This window comes from Mauremys mutica, chromosome 4 (assembly GCF_020497125.1).
Source record: "Mauremys mutica isolate MM-2020 ecotype Southern chromosome 4, ASM2049712v1, whole genome shotgun sequence".
Classification (NCBI taxonomy): Eukaryota; Metazoa; Chordata; order Testudines; family Geoemydidae; genus Mauremys; species Mauremys mutica.
Window position 1 is genome coordinate 127,633,178 of NC_059075.1, and position 12,942 is coordinate 127,646,119.

The 12,942-nt window shown below is 57.6% G+C and overlaps 1 protein-coding gene across 4 annotated transcripts; it reads left to right on the plus strand.

Annotated features, from left to right (window-relative positions):
- The first annotated feature begins 3,042 nt into the window (after positions 1-3,042).
- Positions 3,043-12,342, plus strand: ELF3 (E74 like ETS transcription factor 3). 4 transcript variants are annotated; one of them, XM_045016851.1, is made up of 9 exons: positions 3,043-3,172; positions 6,423-6,572; positions 7,430-7,654; positions 8,034-8,117; positions 8,227-8,352; positions 8,652-8,744; positions 9,683-9,799; positions 10,673-10,868; positions 11,121-12,342. In XM_045016851.1, the coding sequence occupies exons 2-9, from the start codon at positions 6,431-6,433 to the stop codon at positions 11,230-11,232; spliced, it is 1,095 nt and encodes a 364-aa protein (XP_044872786.1). In that variant the 5' UTR covers positions 3,043-3,172; positions 6,423-6,430; the 3' UTR covers positions 11,233-12,342. The 4 variants fall into 4 exon arrangements, with proteins under 4 accessions (XP_044872786.1, XP_044872783.1, XP_044872787.1 ...); XM_045016848.1 differs by lacking the exon at positions 3,043-3,172 and adding an exon at positions 5,183-5,339; XM_045016852.1 differs by lacking the exon at positions 3,043-3,172 and adding an exon at positions 5,183-5,339 and having other exon boundaries at positions 7,433-7,654.
- The last annotated feature ends 600 nt before the right edge of the window (positions 12,343-12,942 follow it).

Consider the following 12,942-nt stretch of genomic DNA (forward strand, 5'->3'; position numbering starts at 1 on the left):
AGCCCCGACCCCAGACCCCTGCCACGCGGCCCAGCAGCCTTTAGCACAAACATGGGGCCGCAGCTGTGTGCTAATTGGGCCGCATGCAGCTCACAGGCTGCAGGTTGAGAACCGATGACCAGAGGCCACATGTGTTGGGTTGTTGGATTTTGGGTGCATTTCCTCCTGGGAGTAGCCTGCCCTCTTCCCAGCAGGACGTTGTTTGGAAGGGCAAGGGCAGTTCCCCACGTGGGTGTGTGACTTGGCTGGTTAGGGAGGAGCAGTGAACAGGAGCATTCAGCACCCTGGGGCATGGGGCTGGTTCTCCTGCATTCCAGGGAGCCAGCGGCTCTGCCAAGGGGGTGTGGCTGATCTCCCCAGCACGGAAATTCCCACTTAGCCCTGGGTGCAGCTGGGCCCACGAGCACGGCAGGTGTCCCCTAGCTGGCAGGTCTGTGTTGAAGTCAGTGGCACAGCAGGGGGTGATCTCTAGGCCCAAGCACTCAGGCCCATCCTGCCTGGAGCAGGTTAGCAGCAGCCAACTAGCTAGAATCAGCATCTGTAACAGACCACCTCTGCACAAAGATAGGCCCTAGCAGGATTCGAACCCTGGCCCTTCAGGGCCAGAAACACAGGCCTCCTCTCACAAGCTAGAGAGGAGCTTGCCGGGGTGTGCCTGAATGAGCAGCTGGCTGTCCTAGTCCCTGGGACCAGCCATTAGACAGACAGTGAGCAGGGTGTGATGCCCACACACCCACGGTATCCTGAGCTGACTGGTCATGCGACATTCTGCAGCCTATGCTCCCATCTCCCCTGCCTGTGGCTGTGCCCACATTGATACTGGCACAGCCTCCAGGGTGCCCAGCCTGGAGTGGCTCTGCTCAGCATGCCTGATCTCTCAGCCACACCGAAGGCTGGGGGCAGAGATGGTGCTTTCCGCTGAGTCTGTCCCCACGCCCAGGAGCCCACGCCCACCACGGCAATGTCTGCGCAGTGCTGTGACTTCCAGCTCATGGATCGTCTGGCTCCTCTCACCAATCTCGGTTGATTACCAGCCTGTGGAACTCACTGCCACAAGCTGTTATGGGGGAGGTGAGCTCAGCGGGATTTGGGAAAGGCTTTAGCGAAGGGATTGAGTGAACTGAGGGACATGCCAGGGTCACACAGGCCTCCTGAGTGCCAGCCTTGATGGCAGAGCCAACCCATGCCTTAGAAAGTCTGGCAGGTCCTGCTTTGAGCAACTGCCAGGTCCGCGCACAGGCTCCATGATTGTCCTGCAAGAGAGGCACATGGGATAGACGGTCCAGCCAGAGCGAGAGCCGACAGCACCATTGGCTGGCAGGAGGTGGGACGCCCGGGAGAGCTGCTTGCCCAGAAAGCTGCCAGAAGAGAGGGGCCGGGACACTCCCTCACCACAATCAGGCACTGGGAGTGACGGGCGGCTTGCAGCATTGCTCAGCGACAGCCCATTGCTCAGGGACGAGGCTTCCCGGCAGCGTGCACGGTGCTGGGATGCCACTGCCCTCATTGGCCGCCCCAGGGAACAATTAGCACCAGCCTCGCACAGCCCACTGTGGGACGTTCTCGAGGACAAAGTGCCGGAGGCCATGACATCGCTCTCTCTCTCTCTCTCTCTCTCTCTCTCTCTCTCTCTCTCTCTCTCTGTCTCTCGCACACACACACCTGCCCCACTGGGTCTCACACACCTGCCCTATCAGGTCAAACACATATACAACTGCCTTCCTGCATCACACACACACACACACACACACACACACACACACACACACACACACACACACACACGACTGTGTTGCTGGGTCACACATACACCCCTCCAGATTACACACACACATACCCCTCCCCCCCAGGTCTCTCTCTCACACACACACACTGTCAGGTCTCACGCACAGTGCTGCTCTTAGCAGCCTCACGGCTGGATCCATCCTGTCAGCACCAAGCTCAGCCCGGCTAGGTGAGAACACGAAATGTTCCAAATGAACCTGCCAATTGATCAGCTTGTCCTGGGCACCCCCCTGCCTCCCCACCCTCCATCTCACCCGCTCCTCCCCTTCCCCCACCCTCCACCAATAAACCCCAGCTATGCTAAAAGCCTTGAGTCAGCATGCATGTCTTGCACTGCTCTGACAGACTGCAGGCAGCAGTGCGCTGCAGAGTTGGGGAACATTGCCCGGGAGGGCTCAGCTATCACCCCCCCTAGTTTGGGGAGAGCGAGAGCAGTCCAGCCTTGCTTTGTATCATGAGCCTTGTGCTATTTGGGGGGCGGGGGTCCTTCAAGGCCCAGCTCCTGGAGTCCTGTGATTTCATAAGACACTCAGCTTGCATTTTTTAAATAGAAGTCCCATTTCTAGCCCTCACGGTTACAAGGAAAGGCTTGAAAAAGTGGGCCCAGCACCTCCTAACGGTCTTCTGTAGCAAACAGCCATGAGCGGCGGAAAGGTATGGGAACAGGGGCCCTGCTCCTACCAGGGATCCTAGGGATTGGGAACCTAGCTTTGTGCAGGGAGGAGCGTAGTCCTGTGGCTAAAAGTTCAATTACACACAGGCCAACTGGAGCTAGAACTCCTGAGCAAGGTCCAGAGCAGGGCTACCCCAACGGCACCCTCACCACCCGGCTCTGGCCACGTACCCCTCTCCCCTGAGGCAATTCCTCGGAAAGCTTTTGTTGTTGTTCCACGGCAGACTGGAAACACATTTCGAAACCTGCTGACAGGCATCGGTATCCTCCGGCTCGAACACACAGTCAGCAGCCTCTGCAAACTGGCCCCTGCCTGCACAAACAGCCCTTTGCAGCGGCAATGCCTCTTGGGGTGCTCGGCTGCCTCATCTGGAGGCACATTTTCCACACTGTACAAATCACCCCCTTTAAGTCCAGGTGGCTGCTGAGGGTGCCCCCAAAAGGATGCTATGCCAGACTTGGCCACCAGAGGGCAATGAGGCCCTAGGCTTGTGTGTCAGATGCACCTGTTGTCCTGCAGGTGTACAGGTGTGAGTGGGGTAGAGATAACACCACGTCTGGTCACTGCTGCTCCCTGAGTCAATCCTAGGGGAACTTTGGAGCTCAGTTCCTGGGCAGGCTCCAGGCTATGCTGGGACAAAAGCGGCTTCTCCAGCTCGGACCTGTGGGGCAAGTTGGATTTGAGGCAGGGGAGTGCAGGGATTATATAATGGGGTATGTTTCCCTCCAGGTCGCATCCTGAGAGCAAGGCTGCGAGAAAGCCCTGCGATTTCAACTCCCTGCCCCATGCTGCCTGGGGCTGCTGTGCCCCATGAAACAGCTGCCACATTCTGCCCCGAGGGGGCTGCATTTCAGCAGTGGAGGGGAGTGATCTTGGGGGGTCAGGGGCAGTTTATAAGCTGGTTTGGGACTCTTGGGTGAAAGAGTAGGAAGGATGGTCTAGGAGCTAGTTACTGGGTTAGCTGAACCTCAGTTGTAAGAGAGGGATACTGAGGGCCCTGCTTTGAGCAGGGGGTTGGACTAGATACCTCCTGAGGTCCCTTCCAACCCTGATATTCTACGAGTCTATGACACAGGGGCTGGGGCGATTGAAATGCCATTGACGAGGAATAACATCTCACCCTAGTTGTGCCGTCAGCCTCTTCAGCCAAAACTGTCTCGCTGTCAGGTGCAGGCAAACAGCGCGAAGCCTGCAGCTAGGCCTCCAGGAGAGGCGTGGGGCTGGGGGGTGCACAGCGGGAGCCTCCGTGTGTTAATGTGTAGTGCCCAGAAAGCAAAAGGCCGGGCGGCATCCCCGTCATACACAATGCACTAATGACTGTCCTGAAGAACAATGAAATTAGGCTGGGTCATTAGCCAGCTTGACCTGCTGCCTCTTGGATGGCGTCACAGGCCCAGGTAACACCGAGGCCATGGCAACTTTCCCAGAAGTGGGGTAACCGGGTGTGATGTCACTGGGTGGAGGTGTGAAATGCCTGTGACTGGAGCAGCCGGTTAGGTGGGCTGTTCACAGCCACAGCGGGGGCTAAACTCGGGCCACCTGGAAACGTTGACTTTTCAGGGTTACAAATGGTGCAGCGCTCAGTGTGAGAGCGCTGTAGTGCGTGTGTGTGTGTGTGTGTGCGTGCGTCTGTGTGTGTGTGCACATTGTGCCACATCTGGGTGTACACATATGTGTTGTCGCACACTCAGCCGTCCCTTCCAGGCCAGGATTCATCCTATGTGTGGCGACACCAGGCAGTGCAGGCTGGGAGCTGGAGAGAACCACGGGATCCGTCCGTGACCTGCAGCCTCAGTAAAGAATCCCCTGCCTGTCCACTGCAGCCTGGTCCTGTGTGAGTGTGAGCAAGATGCCACTGACTTTGGCAGGGCTGGGACAAACAGCCCTCTCCAGCGCCTGGGAAGTGGAGGGGTGGGAATGGGCAGGAGGGACCCCCACCCCAGCCGGAGCTGGTCAGAAATAAATCCATGCACACATCGGAAGCAGCAGAATAAGGAAAATCCTCTCTTCCCATCGCCCGATTTACACCATTCTCTGGTCAAATCAGCTGCCCCCCAGGACTCAGCCCAGCTCCGGGCCTGGCTGGGGGAGACTTAGGGCCTGTCTTGCCCAGTGGCGCTGCCCTGGCTCTGGAGGCGCTGTCGCTGCATCAGGCTGGCCAAGCGGCGAACAGGCCCCTCCTCTCATGGCCCGGCGTGATTCCACTCCAGACGGTGCAGTGCCCATTTTAGAGGGGTCACTTACGAGGTCTGGGCTGAACCTGAACTCTAGATTTTGGGGGGATCCGGAGCTGTTGCTGAGGTTCTTAGCTCAGTCAAGGGGAGCTGCATATTGTTGGTGGGGGCCAGAGTACAAGTTTGTCTGGCCAGCTGCCCCCTTCACCCTGTGCTGAGCTCCTGGCAGGGAGAGGCCCGGCTGGCACGCCAGCCCCTTACATGGCTGCTATTCCTGGCAGGGAGGAGGTGGCCAATTAACCTGCTTTTGTGAGCAAACAAACACGTGAGATTAGAAAGAGAGAAAAACATGGTGAGGGGTGAGACGCTGGCACAGGCTGGGCAAGGGCTTTGACAATCATTAAACTGGCCAGCCCTGATTTCCCGGCAAGAAAGCGCTGGCATGGGGCCAGTGGCACCTATTATGCAAATCCGATGGAGCTGGGAGCTTGAATACTTGGGCTAGGAATTCCCCTAGAGCCGTGAGATCGTGTTACCGCAGACACGCTATATAAGGCGAGGTACCCGGGAGGGGCCGCCTATAGGGGTAGGCGCTAAGGGCTCAGGCACAGATGAGTAGTGGTTAGAAGCCAGTGGGTGCACCTGGAGTATTTACAAGCTCCCTTCGCTGCCTGTGGATTAACTGCTGCTGCTGGGGGGCACTGTGGTAGGTACCAAAGCCTTTGTGCTCCGTGCTTTAAAGGTGCTGTTACACTTCACTGAGGGTGGAGGTGTTCGTGCACCCTGCGCTTGCTGGGGGATGCTGCTCCTTATTCGCCAGCCACCTGTTGGCCAAACGTGCCACAAGCCCTTTGGGCACTAAGGGTAGAAAGCACCCGCACAGACCTCCGCTGCCCTGGGCTGAGGCAGGTGAGTACCAGCATTCCTGCTCGCCAGCTTTCACGCCCGGGCAGGCCTGTTGATGCCGGGACAGTCGCTTCTCTGGGTCATTTAAGGCTGGGTTCGAGGACTGGGCTGAGGACACCGGCATCTGGGGAGCCGGTGGATGGGAGCGAGTGTGGCTGGCCGGGCGCCCCTGCGCTGCACGGGGACTGGGGTGCTTTGGGAGATGGGGCCATGGGGTGAGTAGTGATGACCGAATTTTCATATGGCCTCTTTCCCGGTGGAGCAGCCAAACCGCAGCTCTCTGCAAATGACAATGCGATGAAGCTGCTAAGCAGGAGACTCCGAGTCCCATCCACCCCAGCCCCACTGCACATCCCCTTCCTCCTGGCCAGGTGCTATCAGACTTACAGCCTGGATGGAAGGAGGCCTTGGAACCAATGACAGCTGCTTGTTCTCATCCTGGTGCTCAATCAGCGGCTTGCTGAAAGTGCCAAGCTGGTTGGGATGCAGCCTCCAGCCCAGGGGAAGTCTGTCTCTGATCCGTTTTACAGCGGAAGGTCAGCAATGGGCCCAAGGAACATAGGGTGCTTGATAATAGTCCAGTGAGGGCTTGACCTTTTTTGATGTGATGACGATTCACGCCAGCTAGAAATCTGCAGGCTGGGCTCTGATCCCAGCTGTCCCGGATCGCAGAGGCACCAGAAGGGGTAATCGGGGTGCTGCTCTAGGGAACCGTGGAGATGCACAGACTGCTCGCTGTAACCCCATCCCTGCCGTGGGGCTGGGGCGGGCTTCGTGCTCCCAGGCTGTACCCAGCCCAGGGTTCAGGTGCCGGCTCGGGAAGGTCTGTATCCCGCAGGCTGCGCTGGCTGGAGTCATGCTGACAGGTGCAATCTCTTGGCAGAGAGCTTTATGGCGGGATCCTGTGAAATCAGCAACATCTTCTCTAACTACATCAGTGCCATGTACCAGCCGGAGGAGGCTCAGCCCCCCATGGAACTGCTGGCCCACCTGGGGAAGGAGGACAACCTCGCGCTGCCTGCGGAGACCACAGGTGGGGCCGGAGCCTGCGTGCCACGGGGCAGAGCCGGGCATGAGACCTGCAGTGACAATGAGTCAGGGCATAAGCTAATCACCAGATGGATTCCCACCCCTGGACTGGAAAGCAGACAGAGTTGCCTAGTAGTTAGCACACAGGACTGGGCTTTAGGATTCCTGGGTTCTCTTCCCACCTCTGCTACTGGGTGACCTGGGGAAGTCCCTGTCCCTCTCTGTGCCTCAGTTTCCTTCTCTAAATGTTATTTTCAATAGCTCCCGTAGAGGGGTGCCTGCCAGGCTTATCCTATTAACGTGCGGGTCCCATGGGAGACTGGACAGAAGATGTTTTGATGTGCAAAGTGTTATCGTTATAGTTTGTGTGTCCCATTGCCGGGGGGCTGTGGGGGCAGGTTGGAAGTTCAGTGTCCTTCCTCGGCAGCATCAGGGTTTAGTCTGCTGCAAGAGACAGGGGACTGGGTTGGATGGACCATTGGCCAGCTGGGGCTAGCGGAAGGGGAAGATCACTCTCGGGCGGTTGGGATTGGGGTGTGGGGGGGTCCCTCATGCCCTCTGGCGGGGCTGCAGTGCCCTTTGGGGAACGACTGGGCTGTGAGCTGAGAAGCTGCCATCGGCCATTTCCTCAGGCCCTGCCGTCAGGCAGGATCCGAGATAAAGGAGCAGGAGACAGGTGTACGTGACAATGCCACAAGAGTGACTAAGCAAGATACCCTCCCGCCCGTCTGACTCTCTGTGCCCACGAGAGCCAACCCCACCCCTTATGACATGGGCTCATCGAGAGCCCTGCCCAGCCAGCCGGTGCTGGGTGCCCCACCGGGTGAGCAGCTCCCCTGAGCCCTGCTCCTTTCTCCCCAGCAGAGAAGCCGGCGTGGTTCGGCGAGCTCCCGTACTTCTGGAGCAAGGCGCAGGTGCTGGAGTGGATCAGCTATCACGTGGAGAAGAACAAGTATGATGCCAGCGCCATCAACTTCTCCTGCTGCAACATGGACGGCTACACGCTCTGCCACTGCACGCAGGAGCAGCTGCGGCTCATTTTCGGGCCGCTTGGGGACGAGCTCTACACCCGCCTCCATGAGATCGGTGAGTGCCAGTGACCCAGCACAGATCTTCCTCTGCCCCACATCATCAGGGCCCACAGCAAGCCGGCCCTGCCTAGCCAGCCAGAGCTGGGGACTGGCACCTCCCTGCAGCTCCCAGATTGGCATGTCCCCGGTCACTGCGGCCTTATAACCTGGGGCAAGGCCCATTCCTATCCCAGTTATAAGGAAGGTTTGGATGGCATATTGGGGAGCATAGCAGGGCTTGCACCAGAAAAGCCGGGGGAACAGCTGGAACCCATGAAGATCAGTCTCGGGGGGTTGGGAACCCATGAAGGGGCCCACAGGAAGAGCATGGGGAGGTGCCTTTGCCATTCGTAGTGGTCAAATACAATTAATTCCTATCCGCCCCCCTCCTGCAGTCTCGGTCTCGGATGAGCTGACCTGGATCATTGACCTGCTAGAGAAAGAGGACATGTCTTCCCAAGAGATCTTCCAGGACTCCGGTAAGAGAAGCGTCCTGGCCACACCTTGTCCCTCGAGGCCCCTGCCATGTGCATGTCCGTTACCTGGACGGGGCTCACCCTTTCCTGCCCTCTCCTCCACTCTTTCTAGAGCTGGGAAACTCATGCACGAAGGAATCCCTGGAGGAGATGAAATCCACAAACCCTTTCTACCAGGCAGACTTCAGCTACGTTTCCGGTGCCCTGTCTCCAGGCAGCTCTGACATCTCTGTCTCAGGTAAAGCCCTCATTGCTCACGCTCAGTGTCGGGGCATCCTTGGCCATGGGGCGGGCGTGGGCTCTGGCTCTCCCATCAGTCCTGGATGGCCCTGCATCTGCTCGCATCTCATGTGTGGTCCTCTGGGATGGGGACACAGTTGGAGTTTCGTGCGGGAGTTCCCCAAAAACCCTTACCAGGGCAGACCACCTGCTGGGGAGCGTTTGGTGTGTCTGGCTGGAAGAACTGCTTTCTGCTGATTGGAAGTTTTTCTAGAGGGGAATAATGGGAAATCAAACCTATCTGATTTGCCCCCGCAGGGACCGGGATGTCCCACAGCCCCAACTCCCAAGACTCCGGTGGAAGTGACATAGATCCCGACCCGACAGAAGTGAAGTTGTTCTCCTCTGACGGTGAGTCGCCTCCTTCCCGGCTGGCCGGGACAGAGATGAGTTTGTGGCTGGGCAAGGCTGGAACAAAACCCGGGTCAGAGAGGGAAAAGAAAGGCCCCTTCCCACTGGAGAGAGCTTGGTTGGGTCCCCTGGGCTGGGAAGAAGGCTGTGAGAACTGACCCCTCCTAAAGATGGCCTGCCTTAGCTTTCTGTCTCAGAAACTTCCCAGGCACTCATTGCCTTGGTATCCAGGCAAAATGGGTCAAACCCAGAAGCTTTTATCCAGATCTCCCGCACTCTGGTGGGCTGGACAAAATGGAACCTGGACAGGAAGTCACCTTGGCTTTGGCTCTGGGTTTTACATGGGCTCCTCCATCTGCCCCTGCTTTGTGCACAGGGAGGGGATGCGATCTGCCTTTGAGATTTTCTGCCTCAGCAGCTGCTGGCAGAATCTTGGTGCCATGGCGACCTGGGAAGAGGTAGGCGATGGGACAGATGCCAGCAGCACCGCAGACTGGGATGGGGGTTAGGGACTTGGCCAAGGTGCACCTCGCTCCCACAGGCAACGGTCAGAAACCCTCTGGCACAGGGAGCTTCTTTGACTCCATGGTCTGTGCCACGCTCAGCATAACAGGGCATGATGAAGTCATAGCGACCATTCGAACCAGTGTCCAGGCCTTCTCCCCAGGGCATGCCGGGGAACCCGAGGTGTAGGAGATGGGGGAAGGGACCCTGTCGCTGGATGGCTAAACAGGGACCGCCGGTTAGGTCGGGCAGGCTGGCAGTTCCCTGAGCCTGCAGAGGTGACCTGTCCCTAGGGAACTACAGTGGGCATCCCCCCTTGTATGTCTAAAGAAGGAGGAGCCGGGAGCTGAGGCTGCTCAGACCCCACAGGGCAGGGTGGGCCCACTATCAAACCCAGACAGGCCCAGTAACGTGCCCCACCTCCTCCCGCGCAGATGGCTTTGCCGACTATGACAAAGAGGATGTCAAGCATGGGAAGCGGAAAAGAGGCAGGCCCCGGAAATTCAGCAAGGAGAACAGAGACTGCCTGGAGACCAAGAAGAGCAAGCACTGTACGTGAGAGGCCAGTGGGGCTTCTGTGGGCTAGGGTTGCTATGCCCTGGCTCGTCCGGGTGCTGAAGTTCATGGTCAGCCCTGGAATTGACCAGGACAGTTGTCTCGGCTGTCTTTGGGGAGGGGAGGGGAGGTGGGAGGAAGGATGGAGGTTCATAGCCCATAGTACGTTGAGGGCCAGCACCTTGCACGGTGCAGCCTTTAGGCACTGATCCTCAAAGGTGTTTGGGTGCTAAGTGCCATTGATTTCAAGGGAATCGGGGCCATAGTGACTAACCGGAAGCCCCCAGTGCTTTCCGATTGGTTGCTGATGGTCCAGTAATTCCTAAGGGCCGATCCCTGGTCCCAATGCACCACCCCAGTAGGTGGGCTGGGAGCCGGGGGTGCCACCACGAGGCTGGGGCCATGGGGGAGATGGACTGGACCTCTGACCCATGGCGCAGCCGGCACCGTGGACTATTGCTCCGTGGCCGTTACAGCACTGCCGTTGCCTCCTGAGCTGCTGTGACCCCTGCCTCACCTGTACGGGGGCCGGCGTGGGGCCAGTGGATCTGCACCACCCACAGATTCTCCCCTGGGGACTGGGGCCCAGGTGCCTCAGTGGGTCACAGCTGTGTAGCCTGTCTGGGCTGCAGCCCCCAAGTGAGCTCCCATGTGGAACAACATGGGCTCTGCTGCCTATTGGACCGTCTGCACCCACAGAGTGGGGGGTGGGGAGCTGATTTGTTCCCAGGTGCAGGGAGCTGCCGCTGTTATCATGGAGCTCCCAGCCCTGGGCAGCACTATCCGCAGAGCCTCCTTCAGCCTGCTGGGGTCCCGGCTCTGAAGAGCCCCCCCATTGAACTGGACCGTCCCTCCTCTCTCTGTTCCAGCCCCGAGAGGGACTCACCTGTGGGAGTTTATCCGGGACATCCTGCTCCACCCCGAGCTGAACGAGGGGCTGATGAAGTGGGAGGACCGACGCGAAGGCGTCTTCAAGTTCCTCCGCTCCGAGGCGGTGGCTCAGCTCTGGGGACAGAAGAAGAAGAACAGCAGCATGACCTACGAGAAGCTGAGCCGGGCCATGAGGTGGGTGTCAGGGGATTGCCCCCGTCCCACCCAAGCGATGCAGGGCAGTGGAGTCCCAGCCTGTCTCCAAGGCTCAAGGGCCTACCTCCATGCTTTGCCTCCTCTGCTTCCCTACCCTGCCCCGACAGCTCCTCTCCCAGCCTCTGTCCCCCAGCGCCCCCGGCCTCAGGCTCTTCCCTTCCCAGATGGCCTCCACACTGGCTCACTTGGCTGCCTTGCATCCAGGGCTGATGTCCCCTCCTTCCCTTCCAGGTACTACTACAAGCGGGAAATCCTGGAGCGGGTCGACGGGAGGCGGCTGGTCTACAAGTTTGGGAAGAACTCCAGCGGCTGGAAGGAGGAGGAAGTATTGAACCGAAATTAAGGAGCCAGGGGAGCCCTACAAGAACTCGGGCTCTGCCCATCTGGCCCAGGGGTGAGACCCAAGGCATAATGCACTGAACCATGCTCCCTAGACAAGAGTTTTTGTCACACGTTGGAACCCAAAGCTGCTGGCCTGGGCAGTGTGTTAGCCTCCAGCCCCTTCCTAGGGGCACAAGTGTATGTGCTGGTTACCCGCCGGCACCTAGCTAACTACAGCTGATATTTTGGCTCAAGTAGGTTATTGTAAACCATTATTTCTGTTGTTGCATTGCTGGACTCTTCTTTCCAAGTGGAATTACAGTGACTCTGGCTGTCCCCAAAGCCTGGAAGAGTGGAAGGGACGTGCTTTGTTCTTCACGATCGAATTCGGGGGACTTCAAACGTGTGAGCAGAGCAGGGGGCCCTGGCTACTGCTGCAGTCAGCCATGGTCCAGGAAGTGGGATGCACCGGTGTGCCAGCAGGCCGCCCCCTGTGATAGATGGAATGAAGAGAACAGGCCCTGAGCACTGTGTCTTTGCCAAGCATGCCCTCTCCATGCTGCCTGCCATGGGGCTGCTGCCAGCCACGCGGGCTGTGCGCTGGCATGAGTAGCCTGCTGCTCTGTGAATGGCCCAAGCAGAGAATTTCAAGCAGCGCTGGCCCAAGGGGAGTTGGAGAGAACTGTGAATTTCAGATGGCTCCGGAGGGACCATGACAGTAGCTGGGGCATCAGGCAGAGCTTCCCTCCTTGTTCCTGGGACGTTTGCCTCCGTGCCCCCCAAATCCCATCCCCTCAGTGTGATAACATCCCCTTTCCCCATGAGGCGCTCTCCTCCTGCTTCTAATTTATGTAACATAAACAGAGGGTATATAATGTATATAGAGAGCTATTTTTTCATAAATAAGCTTGTTCTTGTGTGATTTTGACTGTCCTGGAAGCACTTGGCCTCTTCGAACCAATGACTGTTCTCAATATTCAGCTGGACTGAAATAAGGTTCTTCTGGCCTTTGAAGGTCTCTGTACAGAACGTGGCATTAGTGTGTCCTGGCACTGAGGGGTCTGGTGGACTCACGAGATCTTTTTCTGTTTTGATAATGAGTATATCAGAAATAAATTGTTGCTTTTTTTTACAAACGGTGTGAACGCCTCCTCCTTGTGGCTTCTGTAATGGCTGGGGGTAAAGTGGGGCCAGGCTGTTTGCGGGGGCGGGGTGTCACAAAGTCCATGTTCGCAAGAAACTGTAGTTACCCCTGCTAGTCTGACCTCCTCCATAAGGTTGCCTGTGTGAACTGGAGCACATCCTTCAGGGAAACTTTCAGGCTCAATTTAAAGATGACCAGTGTTGGAGAACCCACTGCTGCCCTTGGTAAAGTTGTTCCAGAGGTTAAGTACCTTCACTATTAAAAAATGTACACTGTATTTCCAGCCTGAATTTGTCTAGCTTCAGCTTCCAGCCATTGGGTCGTGTCAGACCTTTGTCTGCTAGACTGAAGAGCCCATTGCCAAAGATTTGTTCCCCATGTAGGTATTTATGGGCTTTGATCAAGTCACCCCTGAACCTTCTGTTGCTTAAGCTAAATAGATTGAGTGCCTTGAGTCTGTTCCTGAAGGACCCATGTCTGTTCCCTCATATTTGTTCTGGGGCCATCGGTCCCTGCCTGAAGTCCAGAGCTCCTCAGTTCTACTGGAGAAGGCTCCCTGGTGGAGAACCCTGGAGGAAGAAATGTCTC

What these genes read in the sequence shown, in the direction of transcription:
- ELF3 (XM_045016851.1), top strand. Translation starts at nt 6,431, where the DNA reads ATGGCGGGATCCTGTGAAATCAGCAACATCTTCTCTAACTACATCAGT. An exon ending in GAAGTTGTTCTCCTCTGACG is followed by an intron (nt 8,745 to 9,682) that starts GTGAGTCGCCTC and finishes CCTCCCGCGCAG; the next exon opens with ATGGCTTTGCCGACTATGAC. An exon ending in AAGCTGAGCCGGGCCATGAG is followed by an intron (nt 10,869 to 11,120) that starts GTGGGTGTCAGG and finishes CTTCCCTTCCAG; the next exon opens with GTACTACTACAAGCGGGAAA.